At 40.2% G+C, this 21,571-nt stretch overlaps 1 protein-coding gene across 1 annotated transcript; it reads left to right on the plus strand.

The window, feature by feature from the left end:
- Nucleotides 1-4,663: 4,663 nt before the first annotated feature.
- On the plus strand, nucleotides 4,664-18,586 carry mmp17b (matrix metallopeptidase 17b). Its single transcript, XM_071920066.1, has 11 exons — nucleotides 4,664-4,795; nucleotides 6,029-6,161; nucleotides 8,267-8,420; nucleotides 9,614-9,722; nucleotides 10,187-10,364; nucleotides 12,080-12,256; nucleotides 12,428-12,521; nucleotides 13,164-13,237; nucleotides 15,018-15,167; nucleotides 17,413-17,664; nucleotides 18,189-18,586. Exons 1-11 carry the CDS (start codon nucleotides 4,664-4,666, stop codon nucleotides 18,584-18,586), a joined length of 1,851 nt encoding a protein of 616 aa, XP_071776167.1.
- The last annotated feature ends 2,985 nt before the right edge of the window (nucleotides 18,587-21,571 follow it).

A 21,571-nucleotide genomic window follows, 5' to 3' on the forward strand; every position in this document is an offset into this window, starting at 1 on the left:
CTAATGCGCCCCTGATCTAAACTTTTAGCAAGCCTTCCAACCTCCCAAATTTTTACGTGAAAAATTGCTGAATAAATGTCTACTGCTCCATTCGCTACCAATAGCATGAGTACATAGATAGCATAAAACATGCTGTCTCAGGAACTTATCAGACAGCCTAGACATATCACAAACTGGTTCCACTATAGGTAAATTCAATGCAGCACAAAAGAAAAGCAATCCCATTAAATCGTAGATCAGAGAGCGCGTAAGTGAATAGCATCAGTCAGTAACTGGATCCCTGTGTGTGTGTTCTGTGACAGGATCAGATCAGGGGAATCAGGTTTCCCTGTAAAAACACCATCAAGCCTACATGTGCTTTTTCTATCAGCCATCGTCCCTCCAGAGACAAACAGCAGATTGGATGAAACTTTAATGGTCCCTGTGGGGAAACTGGGACGAACAGTAATAGGATACAGCAAAGAATATAGAATATAAATAAGAATAGGCCTATAGCAATACGGAGGGTGTTTAAACATAACACAGCGGTAACGCTTTATTTTCTGGGTCCACAATTTCCTAACAATATTCCTAGAAAGGAACTGTTAATTTCTTGGGAAGTTTTCTGGAAAGAACCATGAAATTATGTTCTAATTATAGAAAAATTAATAGTTCCTTTCTAGGAAATTATTAGGAACCCGCAAAATTAAGCGTTACCAACACAGCTGACAATTTCAACACTAGAACATGCAGGAGAGCTTTCAACAGTAGAATTACAACACCAGACCAGCAACAGAACACACTGAGACAAAGTAAAATAAATGAATGAAATGAAATGAATGAAAATATGTATGGCATGAAAATACATCAAAATATGGGGATATGCAGTATGAAATAAGTGGAAGAAGATATACAGTGTGTGTTATATAACAAACTAGAGGAATATGAGAATATGCAGAAAACAAATGTGAAGGAGGGAGTACATTTCCAGATGCACTTGTCTCTCTCTCTCTCTCTCCTTGTCGATCTTTCCAACAGGTGATTCCAGTTGATTCCCTCTGCTCTCTGAAGAGAAACCAACTTGGATTACATAGAGTGGAATGTCTTTACCGAGCGTCCATCTCTCATCATTTGTACTTACAGAAAGAGGTCACTATGGCCGGCCATGTTATCCCTCTAACAGTTGGTACGATGGCTTAAATACAAAGAACCGCAAACTAAAGGGCGAGAGACAGAGAGGAAAGTGGCAGAGAGAGAGAGAGAGTTCATTTTTAATTTTTTTAATCCCTTCCGTTAAGAGGATTGCATGAAAATGTTAATGCCGCCATGAGTGAAGATACACACGGACATGCAGATGTTGCACGCAAACACACACACACACACACACCCTAAACCCACCATCTTTGCTGTATCACTCTCACTAATCCCCCCCCCCCCCCCCCCCCCCCCCCCGGGTAAAAAGGCTTTCAGAGGAACTTTACTTGTTTACAGACCATGCCAGGACTCATAGACACAGGAATTCTATTTAAAATAATAAAAAAAACATTTATTTTCATATACATTTAATAGTCTTTTATTATATTCCCGATGGATGTGGAGCTGACCAGCCGGAAAGTGAGTGACAGAGGGTGAGCGAGAGAAATCCAAATCTTCTTAGATGGAAGAAAGAGGTTATTTCTGCGGCACACACACACACACACACACACACACTCGTGCAAGCCTAGATTTGGCATGACAGTGGGAAGGGGAGGGGGGGGGGGGGTTGAAGCATATGGGCGGAGGGCGGGATGGACAGGGGGAGAAAGAGGGACAGAGTTCATTGGGTAGAAGAGAGGAAGGAACGAAGAGAAAGGACACATCTGTTCTATAGTGGCAGATAAAGACAGAGCGGGAGGGAGGAAGAATGTGAAGGGAGGAAGAGGAAGGTAAGAAACAGAAACAATTCATCTTTCTCTCATGTTTCTTATGCTTTTGAATTACTTTGCTTATCATCTTCCCCAGTTTGTCTGGTAGCTTAAATTTTGAATTTCAAGCATTTGTACACTTCAATGTGCCACTAAGTTTATCTGAGAATGTGTGTGTGTGTGTGAGTGTTATAGTGAAAGGTGTGCAAGTACACTTGTCCTTCCATAAAAGTCACATGTGAAAATCCACATGTGAATTCAAAGCACATGTGTTTTTTGGATGCATGTTGGTTTTCACATGTGAAGTATTTTTTTCACGTTGTATTCTGACGTCACATGCCAGTTTTTACTTAAGATGTGAAAATTTACGGGGGGTTTTTTCACATGTGAAAACTTAATTTTACGGCTGAAAATGTTATTTTCACATGGGAAGGGGGGAAATTTCACATTCACATATGAAAACCAACATGCGTCCAAAATGCACACGTGCTGTGAATTCACATGTGGGTTTTCATGTGCCTTTTTTTGTAAGGGGCTGCATACACGAACACACACCCATCCACACACACACACACATAATATATACTTTTGCATTCTCTTTTTCTTAACAGTCTCACCCTTTTTATCACCCTCCATCCTCTCCACTTTAATCTCATTAGTTTAACAGTTCTCCTCCATCCATCTATCCTTCCTTTTATCCTTTCTTCTCCACCCCCCGTTCTTTAGCTGAAACAGTTCCTGCTAATTTAATTAAGCTTCCTCTGACATACACACACACATACACACACACACACACTTCCACCCGTCTCCTGTACAGCAGCTACCAATGCCCTCCCCTCTGTATCTCATGGTCATTTCCTTCCATCTCCTGATTGCATCTTCTTGGATGGTCTCCCCTGTGGGAATATCCTATGGATCTTTCCTGTCAACTACTGTCTCTGACAGTTTAACTCATTCATGTTATTTTGACATTGTAAACCAGGGTGTTATTCCTTATTTTGCAGAGGGAAAGTAAATGGATATTGAGTCGCCTGACCCGGCAGAGTATTCCACTTAGTTTTAACATGGGGGTTATTTGGCACTTGACCACCATGAAAACCAGAATATAAACTAATCACCAAGATCAGATGCAGCTGAACGAGTTTGTAGTGTTCGGATTTTTACTTTCTATTCATTTGAATGAGGCCACGAAAATAACCTGAAAACTGACATTGAACATGTTTGTGAACAGATTCAATAACAGATCCTGCTTTGAAGACAATAAAGCAGTCATTGGTCTGTCATTTAGCATTTCTTTTCTTGATTTACACTAAAATTAGTATTTAAAAATAAAAGTAAATAAATAGGAACTATCTCTCCTAAATGGTATCCCTCCGCTATGTTCTTGTCTATCAGTAAAAATACTATTTGGTGTAATTACGTTCTAAAATGTTGGACCAACAGTTAATTGAAAATCACAGCAGCAGGATCTGTTGTTGAATCTGTTCACTGTTCACTGTTAAATGTCAGTTTTCAGGTTATTTTCATGGCCTCATTCAAATGAATTGGAAGTAAATATCTGAACACTACAAACTCGTCCAGATGCATCCAATGTTGATGATTAGTTTATATTCTGGTTTTCATGGCAGTCAAGTGCCAAATGACCCCCATGTTAAAACTAAGTGGAATATTGCTTTAAGCACAGAAAGCCATAGCAGGTTAAGGGGTTTTATTTGATTCATCAGTATGCTTTGTCTTCTCAAATGTTACTATGGAAGTTAATGAAGAAATTGGACAGAAAAACTTACTCCAAAGTGCATCCACTGTACTTTTATGTATAGCGATGGAGGGATGATAGCTTATTTCTTCTTTGAGACCACAGGAACTGGAATCAAATGCATTAACTAAGTGACACTGGTATAAATAAATCTTACACCCCAAAATCCCATTAGGATGTACTGAAAGGATTTGGGATGATAATTCCAAGCAAGGGAGTTCAATTAAACCAATTTTGAAAAGGAAAAGTATTCAAAATGATGATGAATGAATAATATATGCTATTAAATATGCTTAACCATTGAGACAGTTTTGCCCAAGTGAGCAAAAGATATTTATATTTATTATCTACATCTGTAAATGACCTAAATCTGTAAATTGAATATATTTGATAAGGTTTTTTACACCTATATACACTTTCTGTAGACCTGCTAATGTGAATACATCACATGTTATGCGCATCATGTATATATAAGATGTAAATTCACTTATCAGTGTTGTTAATATTCTCATATTTTTTGAACTTGTCATATATCACATATATCTATTGATAATCTTTCACATTTTTCACTTGTTTCATACATATTTTTCATGTTTTTTTTGGTCTACTAGTTCTACTTCTAGTACTTTGCACACCCAGCTGTTAATGCTATAATCCATACTTCTTATAACTTTAATTCATACATTTATATTTTAACATGTTCTTGTGTTGAAATTGTCTTTTGTGTTATGTTTAGCAACCCTATTTTCTGTTTACTTATTTCTATTCTATTTTATTCCATTATTCTACTCTATTTTATTTCTATCTTTGCTGCAACTTATTTGCTGCTGCAACAACTCATCAATAAAGATCAATAAAGTTCCATCTAATCTGATCTTTTCTTCACTCCACTCCAGACCCTCAGTGTGACACAACAAACTAACGAACGATAACTTAGGGTTCGAAAATCAACTCCAATGGATTCACTGGAGGTGTTGGAAGATTTGGGTTCTGTGAATGTTTGAGGCACGAACATGTGCGCAGAATGAAGATGTGGACTTTTCTTTTCCTCTGCCTGTGCTGTGGACGCCTGCAAAGGGTGTGTACTGCTGCTGTAACCCCGACACCCTCCTCTGCACCGGTGACACCCACTGAAGACGAGAGCACCCAGCTGGTGGTAAGAGAAACACAGAGAATTGGATTTGTGTATCTCTCTCTTATGTGTATAGGTGCAGACTGTCATATGTGTGTTCGTCTGTGTGTATATCTGCAATTCATTTGCATTTACTCGCATCTTTGAATGTGACCCATTCAAGGCCTTGGAGGAAATCTTGACCTTGAAGACACAATCTGATGCCATGGCTTCCTACTTAAGCATATACGAATCATAGACACTCAAAAGTTCTATTTTGTTTTTAAAATCCACTTTGAATGTCTCCAAAACAGAAAACTCCATGCCCAAGTCCATCATTTGTCCTACTGCACAAGCACCGTTTTCTGCGTCCATGTGGCCTCTAGCACACCAAGACCAAATTTCAAAATAAGATCAGATATTCAAATTCTAATATACAAGGCCACAATGCTGTATCATACAGTTTGTTTGATCCGCGTATCAGTGAGGTGGGGACTCGAATCACATGACTTGGACTCTAGTCACAATTTTAATTGCTTGAGACTTGACTTGATGCATGAAGAGAAGACTTGAGACTTGACTTGGGTTCTGGTGACTTGGGACTTGACTTTGACTTGTACTTTGATGACTTGAAAAGGTTTCTAAAGTCTTGACTTGAGATCTTGTGTTTGTGTAAATGACTTATATTGAAAGTGATGAGATTTGTTCCAGCTGACGACTGAATTGAAGTTCTGTTTTCTGAATTTGTATGGAATGATTGAATTTATTGAAGTTGAAACTGATTATAGAAATCTCATGATGCTCTTACCAAGTTTTTATCCTATTAATATTGCATTGAAAAGTCCTACATATTTCGTTTTCTTTAAGATATTAAATTGATACTAGAGTCTTGATTTGTTCTACATTTAGACTTGAGACTTGACATTAATGACAAAGACTTGACTTGGTAATCTATATTCAGACTTGGGACTTGAATTGAGACTTGTGCCTCAAAACTTGAGACTGACTTGGGACTTTAATCAGTGTGTGCAAGAGGCAGCGGATTATGGTAAATGGTGGACTTGGACATTTTTTTCCATCTCTGAGACAGAATTTTAATAACAAAATCAAACTTTTGAGTGTCTATTTTTCACATCTATCTGTTTTGCATATGCTGAAGGATCACAACTCATCTTTGGCCAAACATGTCTTGCATGGGTCGCATTCAGACTCAAGTTTGGTTGTAGGACTGAAAAAGTTGAAGAACCCTCTCTACATGATTCTCTGTCCCCCACACAGGATTGGTTAATAAGGTATGGCTACCTCCCGTCCCCTGACCCCTCCACCGGACAGCTACAAGCCTGGACAGCTGTCACTCATGCTGTCAGGGCCATGCAGAGGTTCGCAGGCCTCAAAGAGACTGGAGTTGTAGGTGAGGATGACGTTCTCTTTCTCAATCCATCATTCTGCTCTCTCTCCATGCAGCACTACAATGGAACTTTAATCTTTATTTTTTTTCTTGCTGGCTGTCTTTTTCTTTGTCCTTGGCAGTGTTGGGCTTATTACTCAAAAACAGTAACACATTACTCATGACTTGTCACTCATTTCAAAAGTAATACGATTATTTATTACCCCCTGGTGGCGGTAATTCTTTACACTATACTCGTTATATGACTTTTCTGTGACTTTTCTGGCAGACAAACAGCAACAATCAGAAGTAAAAATTTACCTCCTGTTTCTGTTGTGTTGTTTTACACATCCACATACATTTGCACACCTACATAAATGTGCTACAACTATGTGTATCACTTTTAAACTTCAGCATATCATTACCAAATGAGTAGGAGTGAATAGTAATACCTTGGTATAATTATTACTAAAACAAATGAGAGCATGGTGGAGACGATTGGTCTCTATCTCACACCAGTTGTATTGTTAGTGCTAGTGGTTCTCCAAATTAAGACAGCATTTCCCATAAGCCCCGTCGCTTCCTGGCCCGAACTTCAATTATGATTTAGGGATGCCTCGATCGATCGGCCAGCAATTGGAATCGGCCGATATTCAGTATATGAGATCGGAGAATTCCGATAATGCTTTATAGTCGCCGATTGCAAAAACCGATCGATGACGCAAAACAGGGGGGCCATTTCTCTTCTTGAACTTCTTGAATTAATATTTCTTTAGGCTACATGTTAATTAAAAACACAAATCTTCATGGACAACCAGTAACGTCACAGTCCGTCAAGCCCGCTACTTCCCCTCATTTAATTATCTGCTTATATAATGCATCAATTCATCGTATGCCATGTGCGTTTGTTTACATAATGGTTTGCACTCTGCACCGCTGTCCGCTCGAACTGGACGACGGTCGAGACCCTAACAGCGGAGAGGCAACTGAAAAGTCTCATTTCTCTCTCTCTTAAGAACATTCACTTATACAAAAACAAAGACTGAAACGGATATATATCTTCGGAGAGTGCCTCCATTTATTTAACTCGACTCAACAACACAGGCAAGTGGCAACAGTCTGAGTCTTGTGCTTCGGTTATCTCACTAAATCATGTTGCGCTACCTAGAACGCGCCTGGTTTTGTTTACATAATGATCAAGTAAATATTGAGGTAGAAAAAAAGAAAATGTGTATACTTTTTAACCAGGACTCAATTTGATGGATGAAATGTATGTAAAATGGAAACTGTTAGACCTATAATACTGCTATACCAGCTGCTATAACAAAACAAAAAAACTATTGGCATGGCCGATCGGTATCGGCAGATATGGCTCATAGACGATCGGCGTCAAAAAACGTTATCGGGGCATCCCTATTATTATTATTGCAAACATAGCAATTTTTCTCTGATGCCATTTACCCAAGTGCTTCACAAGATTTTACATATTGTTACTTGCAGTGGAAAGATGTGTACCTGCAGACAATTTACAATTGACAGCAATGTTCCTGTCAACCTTCCACACAGTGAAATCAATGTAGTGTGCATACTTGCAACTGGAGAAAGTACCTGTAATCCTTTCTGCCATTTTGCCTCTAGAGTAGTACGGTTGGGCAGTAGTATACGTCCTCCTCAGCCAATCGTCATCGCATGATCCCTGTACATGCTGGGGGTCACATGGACCCATTTTTGGAATGGTAGTGGAGCTCTGGACTAGCCGACTGTACACGGTGCAGGTGTGATACGTTGAATTGAAGTGTAGCTTGTAAATATGCAAGGAATTGGCATCTGTCTGTTTGTTAGCAAGATATCTCAAAAAGTTACAAAGGATTTGGCTGAAATTTGGTGGCCCAGGAATTTGGTGGTGATCTGGATGTGTGATTTCTGCAATTAGATGATTTTTGTTAGCCATAACAATTATGCTGCATTCATGTGCTGGTGGGATCCGGGACTTCCAAGTTGGCTGCTGAACAGCATGGCATTCATGTTCTATTTAGTGTTACCACCCAACACTGATGTTTAGGCTGATCTTTGATGGCTCTGATGGTTAAATACGCCACGCCTCTCCCTCTTCTCGCTCTTGTGCTCAGATGAGGAGACGATGGCTCTGATGAAAAGTCCACGCTGCTCCCTGCCTGACCAGGAGGAGTCATCCAGACCGCCGGTCGACCAGGAGGGAAGAAGCCTGAGGAGGAGGAGGAGGAGGGCTGCCTCCATGTGGACCCGTAGGAACATCAACTGGAGGTTGGCTAAACTTCCCACTGTGGCCTGTGTAATGTTTATAAGTTTTATATAGGCCTACTAATTCAAAATCGAACAATGTATAAATAGAAAATGTAGTATGTTGAAATCTCAATTTCTTGCCCTGCAAATAAATGTTTTTCCCCATGGTGCAGCCGAGGGCATCATGAGGCAAATTCAGGTCAGGCAAGCAGTCAGTCAGTCAGTCATTGTGTATAGAAATTGATAGATCTCTAATGTTTGTCATTTGGAGATGCACAGATCAGCAGACCAGCAGCATTGTACTCAATCCAACAGTCTCCCGGTGTGAAAACAAAAGTGAAACTTAACATTCCACAATTTGCTCCAAACTCGCCTGTGTTATTTGTAAACAGTAACACGTCCTCTGCTGCCCTACAAACGGTAGGTAATGTTATTACCTTGTGGTATTTAAGTAACGTTAGTGGAATTAGGTAATTTATCTGTGTCGCAGTGCTTCAGTGCATAGAATTGAACACACGCGGCGTGGGTCTGTACAGAATCTGTGCTTGTTTAGTTTAGGGATATTCAGGTTTACGTTGGCTGTTAGCTAAAAAAGCAAAACAAAAGATGGAGGGAGAGACGCAGACTTTCAGCAGCCGGAAGTATTCCCATTATTTAAAATTTATCTCAGTCAAGGATGCAAAGAACATTATCGTCCATTGTAAACTTTGTGTGGCAGCAAAACGCTTTCCACAGCGAAAACCACAACATCCAATTTATCAAAGCATCCAATAATAAACACAGCAATGTGAAACTCAGGGAAGAACAAGGAGCCTCTACTGCCAACGAAACGCAAAGTAATCGAACGAGGAATGGAACTAATTACTGCTCCTGTTGGGTAATTAGTAAAGTAATGTGATTACTTTTTAAATGAGTAGTAAGTAAAGAGTAATTGATTACATTTTCAGAGTAACATCAATGCCCAACAATGGGGTTATTTGTGCGAAAAAACCCTAACCCTAACCCATTTTGCACAAGAAGTTAGGCAGGATGATGGTTCCCACTGACCAATAAGAGACAAGTCCTGCCCCTGGACCCACCACACCTCCCTTTGCTTCAAGTCTTCTGTGACGTGACAAGGTCTCTCTCTCTCTATCTCTCTCTCTCTCTGTCTGTCTCTCTCTCTCTCTCTGTCTGTCTGTCTCTCTCTCTCTGTCTGTCTGTCTATCTCTCAGGTTGCGTTCATACCCCTCCTCTTCCCATCTGTCCCGGGAGACGATTCGCTCGCTGGTCTTCTACGCCTTAAGAGTGTGGGCGGAGCCAACTCCCCTGGAGTTCCATGAGGTTGGTCTATCTGTCTGATGCTGCATTCATGTCATATGGTAAAGATGATAGATATGAGTTTCCTACTAGAAAATGCTGTTCACCTCAGCTTTCAAGATGGTAAATGCTCCTTGGGAACTCAAGGTTTGGCAGTGGACCCTGATTTTTTTACGATTTCCTGAATTCTGACTGCTGGATTTTTGTTTTGTAGTTGACATTACAATGTTTAGTTTGCTATAAGACATAAACTCAAATGTATCATTTCTAAGTTCATGTGTGAAAAAGCTGATCAGGAGCAACCAAAATCTACAGAAAAGTACAATCATGGTGTCAAACACTTCAAACACTTCCAAGTTTCTTAACTTTTAACTATCAAGTAATTTGGACAGTTATTCCCGTATGACATGAATGTGGCATTACTCTCTCAGTTTGTCTGTCTCTGTCTTAACTCACTCATTTACTTTTCTGTTGGCCTCCGTCTCCAGGTGGGTGGTCCGGAGGCAGCTGACCTGCAGGTAGATTTCCTCAACGGTTACCACGGCGATGGCTATCCCTTCGATGGGGCGGGCGGTGCGGTGGGCCACGCCTTCTTCCCATCAGACCCCGCCCGGGCCGGGGGAGTTCACCTGGACGCAGAGGAGGAGTGGGCCTTCAGACAACCAGGTGGAACTTTATTAAGAACTGCTATACATTTCTTCTTCTATATTCAAGTTGAGTCAGTCCATCTGTGAGGACGACTAAAGCTTGAAAGCTGGAGTCTACCAGACAAAGCCAGAAAGCAGATCATGTACTGAACAGGATACATCGACTAGTATAAAACATGAGTGGTTCACACGAGGAGGAGAGTAACAGTACTGACGCTGAACAGTGGAAAAGCTGTGCTACTCAGGCTTCAAATCAGGAAACAGTACATTTTTCGCACTTGGTAGAGAGACGCTGCTGCCTTTCTTCAGACTTTTAACAGTCACATTTGATAGCCACTTAGGCCTGATTATTTTACATAATTAATTTAACAGCTTTATTCATGTGGCAATAACATCAGGCAATAAAATGAACAACTTATGTGGGTCCAGTCAAAAAACATAATTCATGCTTATGGTGCTACAACCTACAAACATATATATACATATTATTGTTGCTGAATATTATTGCACAGTATTTGAGTAAGCTATCAATGAATGACCATTCTGCCACTGTAATAGTGACGGGTAAGCATGTATGCCCTGGACCACTGAATGTACTGCATGAGTCAGAAGGCTTGAGCAATATCCTGATTTAATATAACTTACATTTTTATTATCATTGAAATGATCATACACTGGGATCTGGGATAAAATGAAAGACATTTTTTTTTCTTTTCTTTTTTTTTTTTAAATGAGCAAAAGCTGCATGTCAATTTGATGCTCAGAGCCTTTACTCAGCTGGTCTGTCAATTGCTGCCGACAGGTTTCCCACACTGACTATGCTACGGTGGTGTAATGTAAAGCAACATTTATCTATGCTATGACATTTAAAATTTGTTTTGTTTGAGACTCACAGCAATCTCATTGCAGACCAGCTGCATTTTCACCTGCTCATTTTTGTCACATTTTTCCAATTTACTCCTGTATTACAAAATTGTATTTTCAAGTTTACAAAGGTGATACGCTTAGTATCATAATTTAAAATTTCATGACTTCTACAAAAGTTTCATATTATACAATTTTCCATAACTTTTCCAGGATTTTCATTAACCGTGGGAAGCCTGTGCTGAGTACTCCATGTATTCTTATCTTTATCTTTTTGGAGCTGTGAATGTGATGAGTAGGCACATCCTGTTAGCTAAGTTGTAGGGATGGAACGATATATCGAAATTCAATATATATCGCAATGCAAAATAAAAAGTGACAATACGTATTGCAGGGCAGAGAAATTAATCGTGATATTAGCACCATGTTATTCTACTGTAGTAATCACAAATGAGATGGCTTGACCATCAAAATTTCACAAGCTCTCTATCCAAACTATATTATTTGCACTTTGTAATGAGATTTTTGAATTGTTGTTTACATTGTAGCAAGCCAGTGCTAGAAACACTTGTGGCTCAGAAATATACATAATTCTGCACAGTCATACTTTGTTATCATTGAACTTTTATTTATGACATTGTATCGTGGTTGTATCGAATCGTGAAGCCTATATCCTGTATTGAATCGTATCATGAGATAAGCATATCGTCCCATCCCTACTAAGTTGTCTTCTAGCTATCAGGATGCGCCTCCTCATTACACTCACCACTTCCAAAAGGTGAAAGATAAGAATCAATTGATCTAGGACTATTTGGGATTTTCACCACCCAGCTAACTCTCTCTCCTCACTCTCCTCCACCCCAACCCCAGCCTCTGAGGGCACTGACCTGTTCACGGTGCTGGTCCATGAGTTTGGCCACGCCCTGGGGCTGGCCCACTCCTCAGGCCGCCACTCAGTGATGAGGCCATACTACCAGGGCCCCGCCGGGGACCCCCTCCACTACCGCCTGGGACCCCAAGACCTGGAGCACATCACCCAGCTCTACGGTAGGGCCATCTGTGTTATGACATTGACTTAAAAATAACAATAATTTTACTCAATATTGTGAGATAAGTTATGATACATGTGGATTGGAATAAGGGTGTTGTAAAAGTTTATCAGTATGTGTCCAAAAAAATATTTGTATCAAAGTGTTTATACATATTGTGTGTGTGTAGGAAAGAGAAACCAGCTGCTGGCCACCGACGCTCCTCGTTTCGCCCCAGAGCCTCAGTTGCGCCACAGAGGCCACGACCACCACCACAGATATGGGTACGACTGGCAAGTTAGGATGAAACTTTACTGAGTTGTTGCAGGAGCAAATACAGCAAAGTAAATGAAAACTACCTTAATGCTAGTTTCAAGTTTGTCACCTGTTTTGTCTGTGAAGCTGACCAATATAGACAGCTTAAAGTGTCAAAACCAGGTATATCAATTGTACATTTAAAAAGGCCTAGAAATGATTTTAAGGTGCTTTCAGGCTGGGTCCACTTGGCTAGTTTGTTTCGAAACAGCGAACGCTTACCTCCTTGTCTCGGTTTCTTTTTATCAAGTGTGAAATCGCAACCTGGTCCGAAACAAACAAGGCAAAACAAACCAAACTAAAAAACTGATTATAACCGAGATGCATTTTGTTTCACATCAGTGTGAAAGCAATCGCGCTGAGATCAGCGCCAGATAAATACCAGAAATGTAAACACAGCATATTTTGTTGTCTGTTACCATAGTTACTCCCTTTGCCTGTCATGTCATAAATGAAAGTGAAATGAAGAAGGATATTGCTTGACAGCTGTCAGTGTGAAAGCAAACGTGACAGCAATACAAACGGGACGGGGTTTGTTTTGTACCCATGTTTTCGGAACAGAAACTGAATCAAAGCTTACATTACTGTCCCTGTCTGTCTTTACCCCACAGCCCCTCCATAGATCGCTGTAACACCAGTTTTGATGCCGTGGCCAAGATCAGAGGAGAGACTTTCTTCTTCAAAGGTCAGAATATAAACTAAACTGGCTAATTTGGCAGGTCTTCATCAACTAGCAAATTGGGAATTTCATAAAATGATTAACTTGTTTAGGACTCAAAAATCAGGACCAACGAGATTCTTTGTAAGAAATCCAACTGTGTTAATCAACTGTTTTTATTTTTGATGCATATGGTTTGATCACTCTTTGGTTTTCACAGTTGCTCATTGTCATATTGTTTTGTGTTATGTGTCATGCTCAAATATAATCTTTGAGGGCATAGGGGAACTGCCATGTCAGTTTGTTAAGTCAGGTATTACTTTAAACTGGACAGTTCTTTTTACAGCCAGCCAGTTGGTTACAACTAGTGCTAAGCTGAGAAGATAAAGGTGCTACATGTATCATTTTTAAACATCAATATATCATTGTCAAATTAACAGTGCTACCTTGGTGTAATTACCATAAACAAATGAGACCATGGTGGAGACAATTGGTAGCCTCTGTCTCGCACCAGTGGTATTATTAAACCCATACAATGACCACAGGAAATGACTTTATATGAAAGAATAATACCCAGTGGATTATGGCCATACATGCGCCTCTGCCAGCGCCTCTGGTCACAAAATTACCAAAAATCTGTTGGTCACACCCAATTAATTACTTTCCACTGGTGGGGTTTAGGGCTTTTCCTGGTTTAATCTGCATATTTTGCATCCACCTCAGGTTTGTCTTTCTTCCTCCTTTTGAGGCATTTTCTTTGTGAAATACTTTTGAATGCTCATCTGAGGGAACAAACATTCAATGCACAGGAGAAAATAAATTTTCCACTTGATGAATGATTGCGTGACCTGTTGAATATATAGACTCCGGTAACAGCTGGGGCAACTGTCACAAACCATAACATCCCAAGTTCAATATTGGAGGATAAAAAGTTAACAATTAGTTAGGGCGTCCTGGTGGTACCTTGTAGCCACGACGTCCTGGGTCGAGTCTGGCCCAGGAACTTTGTCGCATGTCATTCTCCTCTCTCTCTTTCCTGATCTTTCCAGTCTATTTCTACTGTAAAAACTATCATAATAAAGGCAAAAGCCTAGAAAAATAATCTTAACCCCCCCCCCTTATAGTTTCCTACGCGTCCTTATAGTCTGAGATGGACTATGTGCTTGATGTACATAACGTGATGCATCCCTTGGTGCAGCGCGAGATCGATTTAGACCAATTTTGATACATTGACTAACTTTTTTTTTTTGGCAGCCGTGCTGATATTGTGGCAATGAAATGAAAATGTTAGCATGGAGCCTACTATCACTCAACATATTGTGCAAAAACTGTTAGCACATGGAGTCTACTGTCACACAGCATAGTATATGCTAAAGTGTTAGCATGGAGCCTGCTATCACTCAACATAGATCCTGCTATCACTCAACATAGTGTATGCTAAATTGTTAGCATGAGCCTGCTGTGACTCAACATAGTGCTACAAAGAATACTGTTAGCATGGAGCACCAAAGCCAATGATCTCCCAGGAACCAATTGATGATTTTATGTTCTCATCACTTAACAGGGAAGTTGACCAATAAGAAAATCTGTCTGGTATGAAGAAATTACTTAAGAGCCACCCTTTCTGTCAAGCATTCTCTTAAATCTGATGCTGTGTGTTGTGCTGTGTCTTATGTTGGCTTTAAAATGAAAAACACTTTGTGATTCTAAATCTATAAATTTGCTGTACAAGTAAAGCCCTCCTTCCTCGCTCACCCATCTGTTCATTCTTCTTCCATTCTCTCTCTTCCCTTGCACCTCCCTCCAGGTCTGACTATGTGGCGAGTCAGTGGGGGAGGTTTAGTGTCGGGTCGGGGCGCTTCGGTCAGGAGACTGTGGGTCGGTCTTCCTCCTGACCTGCCTCGTTTTCAGGCTGTGCTGGAAAGACAGTCGGACCACGCCATCATCTTCATCAGCAGTACGTTGGCACTTCTTCCTCCAGATGGTCCCTGTTTAGTGATATAATGCTGATTATATAGATTTGAAATTGTTGGTGTGATGTTACTTTGTGTTGACACTGTATTCCAAATGGGCATTTGGAAGGTTTCTTGTCCAGAGAGACTTAATCAACAAATGAATGAATGAATCAATCAATCAATCAATTAGACAGTCAGTCAGTCACTCAGACAGTCAGTCAGACAGTCAGACAGTCAGGTCAAAAGTATGTGCTTTTATGCTTTTTTTTATTATGCTTTACATATAAACAATGAAAGAAGAACACATACTAAAGTAGCCTAGTGCAAACCTGCCATAAAAATATATATATCACATAGAGAAAATATACATATACACATGTCACATAGAGAAAAAATACATATACATACATTGCATAGAGAAAATATACATAGCCCCATATCACATAGAGCAAATATACATAAACACATTGCATAGAAAAATATACATATACACACATCCTATAGAGAAAATATGCATATACACACATCACATAGATAAAATATACATATACACAGATTACATAGGGTTGGGCGATACCAGTTTTTTTATATCATGATATAAACTCCATATTTACTTTTATCAATATAGATGCCTAATTCCTCCTATATCATCTCCTGCCATTAGGTGGCGACACCTGACTGTGGTAATATGGTCAGAAACCTGCTGGGTTCTAATATAGCCATGTGCCTGAGCATATACTACCATGCCCCACTCTCATATCTTGTGTAGTAGGTGCAATCTATCAATTACTGGATGACAGGCACAATGAGTTCAAATGAACACAATGAACTCAATGATTCAAAGAGTTTTATTTTGAATGTTCTTCAAAGCAATATATTGGTCTAATGTCAGGCTATGCTTCATAAAATTCATCAAGTCCAACACTTAATTATTAGCCTAAGCTACACACTGTTATTGTGGCAATGAAGGATCATTCACAATGTAAATGCTTAAAAACTTCCATTAAAATTGTTTTAGTACGTCAAGTCAGCCAAAACTAGCTTGGATGAAACAAGATCAGTCAAAACATGCCCAAAAATAACTGGGCTCCGGGCGACTAGGCCAAACCAAAACTGATTAAACTGAGACTTTTTCCACTGTGCTGAATACCTACTAAGAGGTAGTGCCTGTTGAACATATATATAAGTACATAAGTGCATAAGTATTTTGCTATATCCAAGACTTAATAAATAGTAATAAATAATAAGAATATGATACCTTGAACATTTTCTAATATCCCGTTATGCGATAATATAGGGATACATATCATATAACATACAGATCACATAGAGAAAATGTATTACATAGATAACCCCCCCCCCCCCCCGACTCCCAGAACACACACACACACACACACACATACACAGAGATGAGGTGTAGTCAAAGGCTTTAGAGAAGACAAAAGTTGTAAGCCTGCTTTTTAAAGAGGTTAGAGTGGTGGCAAACCTCAGGTCCTCTTACAGGCTATTCCAACAACTAGGAGCCTAACACCATCCAGTTCCTATCATACAAGCAAACAGCATAACAGCAGGAAACATTAACGGCAACCACAGGGAGTCGAGTTCATCTGGTCGCCTTAACTTAAACTTCTTGTATTTTGTTCGCAGAGGGAGAGGCAGATGAGGAGTAACTGATTTTTTACGTTGCACATACAGTATCTGGGTCCTGTTCATTAAAAAGATTATACGATTATGTGCTATATAAATTGGTCTTGAGAAAGAGTCACAAAGGATTTACTGCGGATTTTGGAAACAATTTATGTTTTTAACTTTACAGCAAAACAGTATCTCATCAAGTCATTGTAAGAACTGTAGTTACTATCGTTTTAGCTAAACTTATAGTGAAACCTGCTAAGTGCTGTGATCTACAATTAATAAAGCTACTACTTCCTAGTTACCGTTTGGGCAAGTTGCTAGTAAGATAACTTGCAACCAGATAACCTAGTTCTATGCAATCAAACAGAGACACAAGAAAAGAGTGCAAAATAAAGTTAATGCGTATACTGAGAGTTCCGAAACTGTTCACGTTTTGTACCTCAGCGACACAGGTCAAGACATTTTCCAAAGCAATATCAACGGGCGTTCACCTGCTCGCAGTACGTTAGGAACCAGTGTAACAGCTAAACGCAGCTTCACCAGCTTTTCATGAATGTTGGGTGAATCAACAAACTGACCCCACTCACCAATCCAGCTCCTGTCTTGCTGTAGGTTCCCAGTTTTGGCTGTTCAGGGACCTCTCCCTCCAGGAAGGCTACCCTCGACCCCTCTCTGACCTCAGGATGGGGATGAGCTTGGTGGGAGCAGGTGATGAGGAGGCGGCAGGGAGGTGGGGCCTGGTCTGGGACCCAGAGGAGGGCCCTGTATTGGGGGAGATGGGAGAGGTGGAGGAGGCGCAGCAGGGCGACACCTGGACTCACCTCCTCAGAGAAGGAGTCAACGGCATCACCACGGACGAGGATGGTGAGGAAGCGCGTGTGTACTCTGTGTGGACTTGTGTTGTGGTTTGGGTGTGCGTGTGTGTTCTTTTACTTCTATTTTCTATTTTCCTTATGGGGACTTGAAATGTCCTTACAAAAATAGACAGATGAGAACAATCCTGCAAAGTGAGGACATTTTGCCGGTTCTACAAGGGGCTAGTTTATGATTAGGACTTGAGTTTGGGGTTAAAATTAAAGTTAGGATTAGGTTTAGGTTAGGGTATGGATTACGGTTAGTTTAGGTTTAGGACTTGGGTTTAAAGTTGGTTTAGGTTTAGGACTTGTGTTTAGGGTTAAGATTAGAATTAGGATTAGTTAGGGTTAGGTACCATAGATTAAGGTAAAGGAATAAACGTAGTCAATGAATGTTTCTCATAAGTACATTTTTACAAACATTTGTGTGTGTGTGTGTGTTAGAGAGAAAGAGAGAGAGAGAGAGAGACTATGAGTGAGAATGGGAACAATTGAGCAATTAGTAAACCCTGGCCCTTCCTCCCGCCTCTCTAGGCTCCGTCTATCTCTTCAAAGGAGACTCCTATTGGAAGTTCCTCTTTCCAGGCTCGTCCCCGGAGGATGGCTACCCTCGATCCTCGACCACCGATTGGCTGGACTGCCCCGTCTCCTCCTCATCCTCACCTGTCGTGGACGACCTCTCCCTGTCTCTCTCTCCACCCACAGGAAGACAGGAGCTCCGAGAGAGATGGAGGGGGGAAAGAGGGGAACCAAGAGGAACGAGGAAGGACCATGGGAAGGACAGAAATGGAAACAGAGACAGTCAGAATGACAGAGGACCGCACATCTGGCCACAGTGCACTTGCCACAATGGAGCACCAGGGGGCAGGACAAAATCCTTCATTGTCGCCTTGCTGCTGGGTACATGGACACTGATGAAGATTTTTATGTAAAAATCCAGCTGTATTATCAGTCTAAATCAGGAAGTGGGGCTACAACAGAGATGAGCGTCCCATCCCCACTAATTGAGATGCCGTAGATTCACCCCATTTGCCCAAATTAAATTCTGGTGTTGGGTATGGGCACTGGTGGGAAATCTCCACACAGGATGTGAGCAGTCGAAACTAAGATTGAAATCCAGCAAGCACTCCGAGGGGGAGCAGAATATTTGAAATGGAATGCACTTGCCCTTAAGCAGGCCTAATACTTGATAATAAGAAAAATTACACAGAACAACAGAGTAGTATTGCTGATTCTCTTAAAAGCAGGATCTGTTTTTGAATCTGTTCACCGTAGCTCATTCAGATGAATGGGAAGTAAAAATCTGAATGCTACAAACACGTCCCAGCTGCATCCGATCTTGGTGATTAGTTTATATTCTGGTTTTCATGGTGGTCAAGTGCCAAATAACCCCCATGTTGAAATTAAGTGGAATATTGCTTTAAGATGGCAGTAGGGATTCCCCCAAGGGGAAGCACTGAGGGGAACGACGAGGACAGGTTAAAACCACTCATGAAATCTTCACCACCTCCACTCATCCACAGTAATAAAATCGTAAAAATTAAAACAGTTACCTCATTTAATTTTACCTAATGCAGCTTTAAAGTTGTATTCTTCAAGTTCCTCATTTTTCTGATTTAGGCGACATGATTGGTGCTAAGCAGTCATTGCTATGGTGGTTTTTCTTTTTATTATTTTGTCTCCATCTTTGGTGCTAAGCTCTCATTGCTGTATTTTGTTTTGTTTGTCTCCATCTTTGGAGGCACTGCACTTCCCAGAGGTCACTTGTCAATCAAACAGTATGTCCAGTACTGTGACGTCTTTTTCCTTGGATTTTCTGTTCATGAAGTTTGAGCTTCTGTAGGTGGCGCTCTTTTCTTTGACTGTTCAGCCATGGTGGCTATCAATTCAATTCAATCATGAGCTATCACTGCTCATGCTAACTACCCAGTTCTTTTCAACCTAGGCCTTTTTGCCAGTGTTGTTAGATTTTGAACACAATCGTCACAATGGCAAAAACTAGGGAAATAAAGTCCAGGTTCAAATAACGGGAATTGTCCTTTAAACACTAGAAAGGCCAAGCCACAGTCACTTGATGACATTTGGAATTTTTGAATTGAAACATGTTAGCTCTCAAAATGACTTTCCTTATGCCCACTTTCTGTACAAACCAGTTTTGTTAGAGTTTCAAAATTGTGTAAGGAAATAGTGGTTAGAATTATATTTACCCCTTTCAATTGACAGCATATTGGCCTTTTGTTAGACCCACAATATCTATTGGCCTTTCTGGTGTTAAGGATGGGCCTCATTAGCCTATGTGTTCTTCTTGAGCTTTCTCCTGGCCCGTTTCTCAAGACCCTGTGGAAGTGTTCAGACTGAAAGTTGTGAAAGTTTAAAGCAATTTTGCACTTTGGTATAACTGTTATTTTGGGTGTACAAATCCCTGGGTGAGTTCTTGAACTCTCAGCCACAAATATTGGCACTTATAGTCCATTATTTTATGAATTGTTAACGTGATACTTTGTCCAGCTAGTTTGACACATTTACTGTTCATATAGTTATGTTGAGGTGAGCGTACTGGAAAATGAAGCTGTACCGAGTTCCACTGTTATAAGAAGGGCTTTGGTATATGATGGATCAGTCGGGCCCACCCTGGTATGCCTAGGCAAGATTTTGAACTAGCGCTGATAGGGAATTATTTGTAACTTCTGGCTGAGGTCATTGTAAGATTAGAAAAATGGTTGTGTTATGGATTGGTCATAATCACTGGAGTAGGGACAGAGTCACATTCAAGTGTATCACTGGCCACTGTGTTCTTCTGAAGCATACAGACAAAACAGTGAGAAAATGTCTTCAATAAATCACAGTGTATAGAAAGGCAGTACAGAGGCAGCAGTAGAGAGGCTGTTCTCTGAGGAATCTATATCTTCCTTTATTGTCCTCTGCCAAAATCAGATATCAACCAGTCAATGTCATCCATCTCCGATATGATGGAAGTTCCTCCCTTTTTTGTAAACCAGCTTCAACGGTGGTAGTCTGTAAAACCTGACATGAAACCTTCCTCAACCAGCTTTAAAGGAATAGTTCATCCAAAAATGAAAATGTTGTAATTTACTACTCACTGTCATGTCAATTGAAACATTGGTGAAGTTTGTATGTCAGTATAATAACACACAGCGAGTGTGCGCTGCTCTGTAGCAGCCTTCTCCAAAACAACTGGAGTGAATGGAGACCGTTTCTTTAGAGTTCCGACAATGGCAAAAAATGACCATAAAATTACCCCAAACAGTATAATCCAAGCCAAATGATTGCACTGTGGGTCCAAAAGTCAAATATTCACCTCATTATCTCCTAGATTTTCCACACTCCTTTTACAAATTCCTTTTACAGTCATAAATACAACTCGTCATGTATTCAAGTACTTTTTAGTCAGAAATAACAACATGGACCCTGAAACTAAAGTATCTTTTTTGGTGACTATTTCAGAAACGTAGTTTCTGAAAGTTAAACAAAGACTTAGAATGTCACATCGTAGCATCTTGGGTATCATGTAAAATTTTACTTTCCCCATTTGTATTTACCACTTCATTGGGTTGTTCAAGTGCACTCTACCTGTAATTACAGTATTTCCAACAGCATTTGAAGGCAGCATCTGCTTGCTACTGTTGGCTTCAGAAAACTTGGATTATACTGTTTGGTATATTTTTATGGTCAGTTTTTACCCCTTTTTGGAACTCTTAAGAAACGGTCTCCATTCACTCCAGTTGTTTTGGGGAAGGCTGCTATGGAGCAGCGCTAGCAAACTTGTTGTGTGTTCTGTTGACATACGAACTTCACCAGTGTTTCAACTGACGTGAGTAGTAAATGACAAAATTTTCATTTTTGGGTGAATTATTCCTTTAAGGAGCTGCTAACCCACCTAAAAGAATTATATTAAT

This window comes from Centroberyx gerrardi, chromosome 16 (assembly GCF_048128805.1).
Source record: "Centroberyx gerrardi isolate f3 chromosome 16, fCenGer3.hap1.cur.20231027, whole genome shotgun sequence".
NCBI classification, from domain to species: domain Eukaryota; kingdom Metazoa; phylum Chordata; class Actinopteri; order Beryciformes; family Berycidae; genus Centroberyx; species Centroberyx gerrardi.

Excerpts from the sequence above, each read along its gene's own strand:
- mmp17b (XM_071920066.1), top strand. The coding sequence starts at position 4,664 with ATGAAGATGTGGACTTTTCTTTTCCTCTGCCTGTGCTGTGGACGCCTG. Across the intron at positions 8,421-9,613 it reads CGTAGGAACATCAACTGGAG|GTTGCGTTCATACCCCTCCT; the intron begins GTTGGCTAAACT and ends TCTATCTCTCAG. Across the intron at positions 12,522-13,163 it reads GACCACCACCACAGATATGG|CCCCTCCATAGATCGCTGTA; the intron begins GTACGACTGGCA and ends TTTACCCCACAG.